Source organism: Musa acuminata, chromosome BXJ2-4 (assembly GCF_036884655.1).
Source record: "Musa acuminata AAA Group cultivar baxijiao chromosome BXJ2-4, Cavendish_Baxijiao_AAA, whole genome shotgun sequence".
Taxonomy (NCBI): Eukaryota; Viridiplantae; Streptophyta; class Magnoliopsida; order Zingiberales; family Musaceae; genus Musa; species Musa acuminata.
Window position 1 is genome coordinate 1149887 of NC_088341.1, and position 12489 is coordinate 1162375.

General features: G+C 35.2%; 1 protein-coding gene across 2 annotated transcripts; it reads left to right on the forward strand.

Annotated features, from left to right (window-relative positions):
• The first annotated feature begins 1775 nt into the window (after window positions 1–1775).
• Window positions 1776–7803, forward strand: LOC135609381 (serine carboxypeptidase-like 12). Of its 2 annotated transcripts, XM_065102582.1 has the most exons (14): window positions 1776–2014; window positions 2115–2260; window positions 2611–2687; window positions 2875–3000; window positions 3104–3206; window positions 4051–4088; window positions 4732–4833; window positions 4912–4995; window positions 5090–5236; window positions 5489–5560; window positions 6544–6662; window positions 6763–6876; window positions 6981–7026; window positions 7453–7803. In XM_065102582.1, exons 1-14 carry the CDS (start codon window positions 1872–1874, stop codon window positions 7534–7536), a joined length of 1401 nt encoding a protein of 466 aa, XP_064958654.1. In that variant the 5' UTR covers window positions 1776–1871; the 3' UTR covers window positions 7537–7803. The 2 variants fall into 2 exon arrangements, with proteins under 2 accessions (XP_064958654.1, XP_064958652.1); XM_065102580.1 differs by lacking the exon at window positions 5489–5560 and having other exon boundaries at window positions 1791–2014; window positions 7453–7709.
• Window positions 7804–12489: the final 4686 nt, after the last annotated feature.

Genomic DNA, 12489 nt, shown 5'->3' on the forward strand with positions numbered 1-12489 from the left:
GTGCCACTTTTATCTATAACCATAAAAATGGAAGTGATCGAGATTAAGAAATTAAAAAATATTATTGATTAAAATCCCAAAAGATGGAACTTTGAATGATTATATAAGATTATCTTAAGTTGCCAAACTCTTTTTGTCTTATTTTAAGTGCATTTCTAATATAAAAAACAAATATTCTATAACTTTCACAGTTCTCCTTAAACAACCAATTCATCACGTTTCTATATTAGCCATCGAAAATGTCAAAGTGTAAATAAATTTGTCGCAGCTACTTTGGACCCGAATCCAGAACATGAGGTTGACATGTATTATAAAAAAAAAGAAAAAAAAGAAAAAAAAAAGAGGAAAAGGAAGACAAAGGAAAAGAAAATATTTTATTTTTTGAGGTTTTTTTTTTTTTTTTACTTTGAGGTCTTTTCTTTCCCTAACAAAATGAAAGGATGAGAAGATAAAATTTAAGATGTGCATTAAAAGGAGCCTACGACATACTGTATAAGTACGATTCATCTTTTAGGTTTTTTTTATTTTTTTGATTTTTAAGGTTTTTTATGTTTACTTTGAAGTCTTTTCTTTTCCAAAAGTGAAAGGATGAGAAGATAAACTTCAAAAAAATATGAGCAACAAAGGAGCCTATGGCACACTAAGCATTATTCATCTTTATATTATTTATAATATTATCAATAATATTATTGATAATGGCTTTTCATGATTATTTGAATGAAGAGAAGAATTTTTCAAGCTTGATATAAAATAGTGTAGGAAAGATTCAACTGAGTTGGATTTGTGTTTATATTCTTTTTCCTGTATAATAAAAATTTTATATTTTCTATTAATGTATCAGTCGAATTAATTTATGTCAATTTTTAGTTTTTTTTTTTATTTTTGAGAATTTTCTTTTGACTTTGATATACTGTTGTTCGAGATATTAAATTACAACTAACATGTTAATAGAAATAGTATACGTTATTCTTGATATTTATATTTTATAAATATGATAAATGATAAGCTTATATTTTTAACTTTTAAGATTGAAACATATATTTTTCAAAAACATCATTCTTAATATTCTATGAAATATTAGTTGAGCATGTATAAGTATTAATGTTTATATTAAGCATAGCGTAACAAATCAAAATATATTAACAGACTTAAATATAAGATTAGAATATGATAACAAATATCTTCAAATGTAATAATACATTTTTTTAATAATAAAAAATTAATATTTAGATTTTATTTATGTTATGTATATTTATTTACTATGAAAAATTAGTTAGATTCACCAAATCATAAATCGATTAGTAAGTTAAACCCAAGTAATATAATTCGACCGACACCGTCGGTGGGTGAGTAGAACGACTCCGCAGCACGTTTACCGTACATATAACCAACCCTTTTGTTTAATCGTTGCTGACGTTCCTTTGCTCGGATTTCATTGTTGGTGTATAGTTTCATAATAGTCGATCTTTCGTCTGTTTCTCTATCACTCGATCTTATCTCTTCGGATGCCAAGTTTTTAGATCCATTGTTTTTAGATCATTATTTAAACCTTACGTTTAAATAAGGTTTATGTAGTTAATTATTATTTGTCCCTATTAAGATCGAAACGACCGAGTGTGACAAGACTCGATTATATATATAACTTTGAAGATTTGACACGGTTTCAGAATTATGGCTCGCTCGGCACAGCATTTCGTTGGTTTTTTCCAAGAATTATTTATTTCCACGTATTTTTTCCAGGAAAAATAAGATTAAGTGGTCAACCACGTCGGCTACACGTTGCCGCTTTCTGCCCCGTGACAAGCCTGCAGCAAACTCGTCTATCTACGTACGTTTTGACGCTTCCACCGTTCCCAAGTAACCCAACACAGATGGGAAGCTCTTCTCCTCCTCTCCTCCTCCTCTTCGTCCTGCTCCTCTTCCCCTTCTCTGCGCCCTCGCCGGCCCGGTCGGGCACCGTCGTCCCCCGACTCCCTGGCTTCCGAGGCCCTCTCCCTTTCCACTTGGAGACGGGGTCTGTATTCCGGCGCCTCCCCTTCGTTTCTCTACCTCTTTCCGGATCGAACGGTTGCAGTGATCCGTCTCCGTGGCCTCTTTGTCGTTTGTTTCCGCAGGTACGTGGAGGTGGACGAGGTGAACGGAACGGAGTTCTTCTACTACTTCATAGAGTCGGAAGGCAACCCCAGCGAGGACCCTCTGCTCCTCTGGCTCACTGGCGGCCCGAGGTGCTCCGCCTTCTGCGGTCTCGTCTTCGAAGTGGGTGAGTCTCGGTGGAGCTGCAATGGATGTTCCCCTTTTGTATCTTACATTCCTTTCCTGTTCATCGCATAGCTTATACACATTGAAACAAAGGGGAGACATCCGCGAGATGGATTGCTCTTTCATGGTGATTTTTGTTGTTCACTCATCGATACAACTCCAAAAATCTGAGCATCGTTCTATCGGTGGCCGTGATTTCGACTTCGACTAGGGACAAAGGGGGACTTGATATGAGCCTAAGATTAATAAAGAGAGATCTCAGACGTGCATCACAATTTTGTTCTGTTTCCTCATTGCACCTGCTTGTGGGAAGAAATATGTGTGCTAAGTTCCTCATGTGTTCGCTTGTAGGTCCTCTAAAGTTTGTGTCTGCCAAATACAATGGAAGCTTGCCGAGCTTGGTATATCGTCCGTATTCCTGGACTAAGGTGACGAGTGCCTCCCGTCCCTTCCACTCCAAATGTGCTTTTGCTATCCTTGCCAAATTTATATGTTATCTTTGTATCTTCCTGAGGGTCCTCTGCCCCTTTCTTTTTTCCTATTTGTATCCATTTCATATCTTTTGAAGATGAAATTTGTTACTAATTCTCTTCTTGCTCGGTAAAATGTACCCAGGTCTCCAACATGATCTTTTTAGATTCCCCAGTTGGCTCTGGATTCTCATTTTCAAAACATGTTGAGAGCTATTATGATGCTGGAGACATCTCTTGGTCCCAACATGTTTATACCTTTCTCATAAAGGTAAGATGATTCATGGCATTTGCTTAGTAAATTTTGAACACTTAGATCGTACTAAATCATGCATCTTACCTTCGATTTTCTTTTCCCAAAATTCATCGTGCAGTGGCTTGTAGATCACCCAAAGTTCCTCTCCAATCCTCTTTACATTGCTGGAGATTCTTATGCTGGGAAGATTGTTCCAATTGTCGCTCAAGAAGTATTGAATGGTAACTTGTACGATTTAAGCTTGGGTCGGAGGGTTAGAGCTCCTGCAGTTCAAGCTTGCACAGTTTTTGTTATCTTGAGTTACTTCCGATTTGGTTATTATACTTTTTATGTTTTTCCTTTTACTGTGAGTGTATATGTTAGATGTCCCTCTTAAACTCTGCATTTCTTGATGTCATATCCCTTTTCATTCATGGATATCGTGTTATGTCTCAAACCATATAAATTTTAGTGTTCTTCTATTCATATATCTATGTTACATGATATCATTCTTAATTATGTATAGGTAGTCGTCTTAGAGTTGAAGATTTCGTCATTGAGAGTCACCAAACACTACTGAACTATGAAGGATCGAGATAATTAAAAAAAAAATAATTTAATCAAAGAAAATCAAGTAAAATAACTTGCATGCCATAGATGGTTTAAGTAATCTTCTCTCATCTCCTTTGCCAACTCAAACATCCAGTTTAACAAAAGAAAAAAAAATTTGTTACTTTGACTAGCAAAATTTAGCTTGGCTTTCTTTGAGAAAATATTGGGGTGATTAATCTATTTATTGATGAAGGAAAAAAGAAAATTTAGCCACCGAGAACATAGAGCAAGAAACACGATAGTCCTGAACCATATGCAAACTAGGGATGGATTTTCTATAGTTTATCTTTTTACATCTTTTTGATCCTATATCAGATAATTAAATGAATATTATAGATAAAAGTAAAAATGGGGCACTGATGCCCTCTTTCTCCCTGTTTTTGTGGACATCTATATGTGTGTTTGCATGTGTATAGGGTGTGATATAACTATGTTATGCTGATTTTTAGTACTTGTAACTTTATTGTAACCCAGGTATTGAAGCTGAAAAAAGACCACTACTTAATCTCCAGGTAAGATACTATTGCTTATTCTTTCATGATCCTTTTTTTAAGTTTATCAAGAACAAATTATTTTTTACTCAAGTCTTCTTTTTAACTTATCAAGATATATTTTAGTAATTTTATCAGCTTTGGCAGAACAAATTATTTACACATAATTTAGATAAATCAGTGATAATAGTTCTCATTATAGTACAGCCAAGTTACATTTTTTAAACTCTACCAACTAAGTTATATAGACATCCATCATTCCTACGATAGCCACAAGTGTCATTTCTCTTAGTAGCCATGGACATCAATATATAATTCTGTCAATTGCATGTCTCATTCTTGTGCTAAGACTTTGATAGTTTATCGGAAGGTCTAGGGAGCGAATCCCGTCTTTGCTACTTAGCCTTTGCAAAAAAAAAAAGAAAAAAAAAAGAGTGATGCTATGATGAAACAATATTTTGAGTAAGTTGTCTCCTAAGATTAAATAATGCATTAAAATATTGATTGACACAAAGTAACCTTCAAATTATGATAATTGTGGACTTGCTGGGTCTTTGCTTTTGCTCCTCTTTTTCTCCATCCTGATGCCATTTTTTTGTTCAAGAAAAAAAAAAGGGGTAAAAACTTACTTTTAGTACTAAATTTTCTGTTTGACTAATCTTAGGGTTACGTAATTGGCAACCCAGTTACGGGTGAAAAAATTGATCTAAATGCTCGAGTGCCATTTGCTCATGGTATGGGGATCATTTCAGATGATTTCTTTAAGGTAATTCTGATCACATGAGTCACCATTTGCATATGTATGTTCAAGAACAATATCTCTAAACAATTATCTTATTTTCAGTTGATACAGAGAAGTTGTGTTGGACAAGATTATCAAAGTCCCATCGATTCAGAGTGTGAAATGTGTTTTGATACTTTTGATGAAGTGAGTGATTTATGTACCTTAATCATCTTCATGGTGAAAGTTAGGTTGATCTTTTTCTTGGGTAATTGTCTAAGTTGATGTATTTCATGAACAGATCCTGTCAGAAATTAACAAGTATAATATCTTGGAACCAAAATGTGCTCCTGCGTCCCCAAAGCCAAAGACTAAAGGTAGAAGAGCACTTAAGGAGGAGTACCTGCATCTACTTAAGCCACCACCTACTCCTGCTCTGAATTGTAGGGTAAATACCCATGCCCACTTATGCTTTCAATAGTTATCTCTCTCATCTGATATTGGTGCACTGTGAGTGCTGTGCTGGTGCAACATTTATGGTAGTAACATCTGGCCTTGCACCGATAGAAGATTCTAAGAAATGGTTTTGTTGTGGATGTCTGACCTCCATTTGCACACACATCCACCAATCAACTAAAACATTCTTCTTGTTGTTAGTTGTACAAGTTCCTGTGTGTTACAAATCGGTCACTTGTTGCAGAACTATGCTCATATTCTTGCCTATTATTGGGCAAATACTGATATTGTGAGGGAGGCTCTCCACATCAAGAAGGTATGCTTTTCCGTATCTTTTGGGTATATAGCAAAAGCAAAGTAAACTAGAAATGGGTGAACGTTACATGCAATTTCTTGTTTGGTGACTTTTAATTTCAGTCAGAATGTTCTTCTCGTGGTTTTGGTGGATAGAAATGTGTGCCAATATGCATGTAAATTGGTTTCACATGGAAATTAATAATTATGGAATCTGTAATCAAAGTAATTTTTATTGAAGTTGAATTAATTTCCAATGCACATTTGTAAATTTTGGTGGAATGCTCGTCATTTGAGTATTTGAGAAAGGTTATGGACAAGGTTCGCTCTACCGTATCGTACCGACGTTTCGATCCCGGCTCGATATGGTACGGTATCGGTGTACCGGACGGTACATCAGGGCGTACCGAGCGATACACCCTGGTGTACCTAATATTTTTTTATTTTTTATATTGTAACACTGTAACGGTACCGGACGGTCCGCGTACCGATCACCTGTCGGACCGGTACATACCGCTCGGTACGGACGGTACGCTTCGGTACGGCAGACCTTGGTTATGGATAGGTATCATGTTTCCTGATTCAAAAAAGGGAATTAATTGTAGCAGGATGAAGCTTCTCAAGAATGAATAATAAAAGAAGAGTATAGATTAGAAGAAAAAGAAATGGATACCTGCAAAATGCAAATTCAACTTCTACATTGTTCTTTTATGCCAGTGTAAAATTATGTTATGCTGATATCCTCTGTATAACTTATTCAACGGAGTAAAGATCAGCTTCCAAGAAGAACCAACCAAAAGTAGAACAAACATGCTGTGTTAACTGATTCTTCCTACACATAGTTGAATAAAGAATAGGAGAGTTCGGAAGGGCAGCCATAACTTGCTATGCTAAATTAAATTTTCTTACTTCACTGCCATATAAATTAAGTTTATGCTAATATCTCCAATATTAACTGATTCTTCCAAGTAATTACAGAACCTCACAACCCATGTTTCGATGCAGGGAACAGTAGGAGAATGGCAGAGATGCACCTATGACTTACCATATACGAGGGACATCAAGAGCAGCATAAAGTATCATCTCAGTGTCACAAGCAGCGGTTATCGGGCGTTGGTATACAGGTGATGTTCTTCTGGTGGTCGTACTATCTGCTGCAGATTGCAGTCATCTATCAAGCTGAACAATACTTTGCTCTGTTTCATGTGGCCTTCTCATTTACAGTGGTGATCATGACATGCTAATACCATTTGTGGGGACAAATCAATGGACAAGATCTCTCAACTTCTCCGTCATTGACAACTGGAGATCTTGGCATGTCGATGGCCAAGTTGCAGGGTGAGCAAGCTTGCAACAGTGATCACACTGTCCTGCAATGTAATTTCCAAGAAGAAAAAATTCCATAGTTGATTCTGATTAGTTCTTGGTCCTCTTCTCAACAGGTATGCAACGACATATTCCAACAACCTGACATTTGTGACAGTGAAGGTGAATTTTCATGAAGTTTTTTTTTTTTTTTTCCAAACATGAAACTCATATTCGGAGCAAGATTCGCTGTACCATACTGTACCGATGTTTCTACCCGGGCTCGATACGGTACGGTACCGGTATACCGGGCGGTACATCAGGGCGTATCGAGCGGTACACCCTGATGTACCAAGCGGTATGCCCTGATGTATCGAATATTTTTTTTTATTTTTTTTTCATATTGTAGCAGTGCTACAGTATAGTACTATTGTAGCACTATAGCAGTACCGGGTGATCCGTGTACCGGTAACCTGTCAGACCGGTACGTACTGCTCGATACGGGTGGTATGCTTCGGTATGGTAGACATTGATTCGGAGAAGTTGGAAGGTCATGTTTGGTGTAGGGATGCCTTAATATATATTTTTTTTTCCTCCTTTTTTATGCAGGGTGCTGGTCACACAGCTGTAGAGTATAAGAACAAGGAGTGTTTGGCTATGATTCGAAGATGGCTTTCTCATAAACCTCTATGAAACCCTGGTGACCTTTAAATCACTATTGCATCATGGCAGTTGCATATTAGAAGCGGCTCAGGACAACCTACTTGCATTCTTTCATTGTGACTCAACCAACATGTACTCTTTCAATGCATTGGGATATGTGAAATAAATCCAAGTCCCTCAAACAGTTTGGGTGTTGCATTCCATATTTATGCAAATCATATATTTAAGCATTAACATTGTAATGTATTACATTTTGTTGGAATGAACATGATATACGATCGTTGGAGTTTGTGGTCAGATGGTTTCTCCCAAGATTGGGCTGCATTAGTGGTATATGCGCAAATGCAAACTTGCAGGCTAAGTTCAGAATGGAACAGATGGCCCATCCAATCACTAGTCGGCCTTGAAATCTTGGCGACCTTTAAATGAATTCTATTGGAATCAACTCTGGGAACACCCAACTTGTATTCTTTCACGGTGATTGAAGCAACAATTATTTTTCCAGTGTACTTAAATATGTTGTTGTTGGATAGGCTCAGTTTGCATGGTTCAAAACATGACTGTACAAGGTAAGAAGTCCATGCATTAGCATTTGAGTGTACATTATTGTCGAAATGAATGTATGGTATGTCTATGTATCTATATATATGTGTGTATATATGTGTATATATATATATATATATATATATATATATATATATATATATATATATATATATATATATATATATATATATAAACAGATCTTTACAGATCAAATCTTCTTGAACATACTCATCAATATTATAAACAATGGAAACTGAAAAGTATTGGTAAGTTTGCTTTTGGTTGTGTTGAACATATATTTCCGATCTGACACCATTGTTATAGGATATGGCTGAGTCTAATCCAACTAAACTACATTAAGCATGTGTCTAACAGAAGCCCTATACTTGCTTTAATAAAATGCTCGAAGGGTTTGAAAGCCTTCTGTGCTTTGTTGTATCTGTTTTCTCACAACAATTAGGAAACAGTGGACATTTAATACGTACGATAGTAGTGCGGGATCACTGGGCGTTACTCGAATGTACAGAGTCGATCGAATCGTTGTCAGATATTATGTTTGACGTTTTCACGCGCTATGCGACCGTTTGACCGACGTGTTGTACTAATCAGGCATAATGCTAACGTGAAGTTCGATGATCCACACGTCAAACACCATTATCAATCATCAAACCTGATGTCAATTGCCGACAACTTCTTTCAAGGTCTTCCCCTCACGAAGGATTGATTACATGTAGTCTGCAAACCATGACTTCTTCTGCATCCCTCAGAAGCCATGCATGATTCTGCACTTGAGGGTTTCGTGGTCAGACAAGCGACACCATCATATGCTCTTCATGTCGAACAGGTCGAAGGCTGCATGGCCATGGGTGAGCAGAAGTACACCTCGCAGGCCCCATTTACTAATGCTGCGGGGACGACGACCGCGTACGAAGCCATCGGCGTCTCATTGACTGCCTCAGATGTTGCAGCTTTCCTGACTTCTATCCCACATCAATGCTCTGAGCTCGTCACCGCCGGTATGGGTCTCATGCCTGCAGCGGATCTCTCTCGAGTTTGGTATGTGTTGTTGTCGTTGACGCTACGATGTGTTCCAAGTCAGGAACGCAGTCACGGAAGAATGGGTAGGAAGGAGAAGTTGGATTTGGTTTCCATCTTCTACGTCAAGTTAGATTTGATGTCAGAACTAAAGAAAGACTTTTTTTCTTTTTCCTTGTTTCTTGTTTTTGTCCTATTCGGAATTTTAGTTGGAGAAGACATTGTGTTTAGGAAAAATATGCTACGATTAAATGTGTAAATTGAAAGGTAAAGTTTAAACCAATTTGTCGGGACGCATGCAATCATCATATTAAGACAAAACCTCACACATGCACGTAGAAAATTGAAGTAAAAGCAATTGAGAAAGAAAAAAGAAAAGAATTTTTATTTCCAAGAAATCCTCTCTACTTCTTACGTTGTTTTTTCACGATCGTATTTATAGGATGATATAAAAAAACTTAATTCTTTTGCACTTAGCAATGGGTAAGAGAAGCAATGTATGGTTTGATATATATATTCCCAACAAATACGATAGCTTTTAGTTATCCTCTCTGTTTCTGGCCTACCCCCATTGAAGAAGAGAGCCATGGAAGGGTGCAATGACATGTTTGTTGTCACCATCCATGGGGTGCATTACAGAACTGGTCCCCGAGCCATGGGAAGCTCCATTGCTGCATGCAGGAGCATGTGCTCCCACACCGCCCCCTGCAACCCACAACTGGTCCAGCTTCATGTCTGTGAACACTGCTACTGCTGCTGCTGCTTGTTTCATGGCTTCATGCTACATCCCATGCACTGATGCTGTGAACCTTTTTGTGTCGAGCCTTGCTGGTTTTGGCGCATTAGGTGGATAACCGCGATGGATGACGGCGCAGATCCCAAATGATGCTCCATGATTGAGAACGAATAGTAACGTAGAGAAATGGGTAACGACGAGTATTATCATTATATCTAAAATATTGATCTATTAGTGATGCATCACAATAATTTATCAAAGGATTATAATTAAGTTATTATATCTAAGATATTAAATTCTAGTTTTTGTTGAAGTAAGAAGATCGATGGATATATGATATTTTGATCCTTTTTTTTTTCTTTTGCAGCTTTTATTCATGAGAATGTAGATAAGCACGAGCATAAGTAGAAGATAAATGGATAACTATTTTAACTGTGTTTCCGTAGCTATTATCCATGAACGTTTGCATTAGCTTGAGCATAAGAAGAAGAAGATGGATGGATCGAAGGGGTAACATTTCGATCGCTTGTCCTTGGCTTTTTATTCATAAGCATGTGGATCATACTTAAATATACAAATTTGTAACTCATATGACACAGAATATATTAGATGTAGGATGTCAAACTACATCCAAATAGCATTAGAATGAGTTCTATCATATATAGTATTAAATTTAAACAATGGCAAAAAGAAAAAAGAAAAAAACATAGTTGCAAGATTTAGAACAAAAGCGTCTTACTGAAAAGATAATACAATATCAATATTTACTTTTAGAGCATTCTTATTGTTTGTTTCTCTACTCTTTCTTATACATTCCAAGCATATCCGAAATTATCATAACCAAACATTATAAATAGTTTATGTCAAAACTAAAATGAAACGTTAAACAAAAGAAATATTTTTAAAAGTGATACAATATAAAATAAATAAACTATAAATTATAAAAGCTTAATATTTTATCATCAAATTAAAAATAAAATAAAATCTAAATGCTAAAAGTTTAAATATTAAAAAAAATCGGTAGATAATAATTATAAAGCGTTTCATGTCAATTTTAAAGTCATAAGAGAAAACATCACTTTATACTTTTGGTTGTGACAGAGAAACCAATGTCTTTGAGTTCAATATAAAAGTGTTGCTCAAACAAAACCATAAAAAAGGTGATGAGAGATTTAAAGTCCTAAGCAAGATAAAGGATGAAAGAAGTTAATCATGACTTCTTAAGATGTAAACGAGGGAAATAATAATTTTTGCTTCCTTGATGTTTTTTTTTTCTGCGATTTTTACAAGTATTATTAATTTTCTTAGAACAACCTTTTTTTATTTACCAATATTTAATTTTTATTTAATAATGCCATAAAAAACATTTCTTCTAACCTTTTCTTACATCGGTTATTCATTCTTTTATTTACAGATTGAGAGTATAATGAAATGAGAGACCACCTTGTCCAAACCCTTCTCATTGAAAATTAAAATAAGAAATTAAAACATAACAAAAAAAATAAAAATGCAAATATCAATGATCAAATTTTTTCTGTGATTGTTCATCAGATTTTTTTTTTCTGAAAATGATCAAAATATCTCTAATAGAAATTGGTTGTCAATGGAAAAAAAAAACAGTGTCTCAAACATTTAATTTTGTCTTAAGAATGTAGAGAGAAATTTTGTAATTTAAAAAGAAGCTACTTTCCCCTTAGTTATACATATATATAATTTGCAAATTTCACCATAAACATGCACCTGAAGAAAGCACACATATTGATACTGTAGATTGACGACAAAGATGATGCGACAAGTAAGGACGATTTGTCGGTGCAAATTTGGGTGCCATGCGAGGGAGGCATTTGACGAAAGAGACCGCTCTTCTACTTGACACGACCAACTTACAAATCATACATCAATGCTGATAGGAACCTTTTTGTTCCTATCGAATTGGTCAAATCGGAAAAATCGAGAATCAAAACCTCACACCGATTCGGTTCTTTAATTTGATAAATCTGAAATTTGTTTTCGACTTTTTTATTTATAACTAAAGATATTATAATTTATGTTAAGAATGTTTGGATATATTTTATATTTCTTATGCGTGTGGATGGAAAGAGAATAAAATCTTCTTATATATGTTGTTTTCTAATGCATTCAACGTGTTTGCTTCATTCTCTTTCACTGTATAATAAAAAATTTAAAATATTATTTATATATTTAATATTTTTAACGTAATATATAATTATATTTTTTATTTATTAAAATGTTAAACCCAATGATATGATGAGTTTAGCCCCATCAATTCGACTACCTGAATTGATGAGCGGTTCAGTTCTAATAACTATAGTTATACCTCATATCAAGACCATTAAATATTCTCCAACTATATAGGGACACATGATAACTTTAGTTGTGTTTGGAGAGGATTAAATTATTCTTTTTATTTTAGAAAAATAATATTAAGTTTAAACGATAGAGTCCCTATAAATGATATATATATATATTTATATATGAAGATTAATAGTTTTCTTGAGATCATGAATACCAAAATAACAAACTTTTACTTGAGAGCACTATAGTTACAAATAGCTGTAAATTTTCTGGTTATATTAGCATGAGTCTGCTACCAATAATATCTCTTAGTCCAATCTTATTAAAGTGGTCAACGTGGCTGCAATATG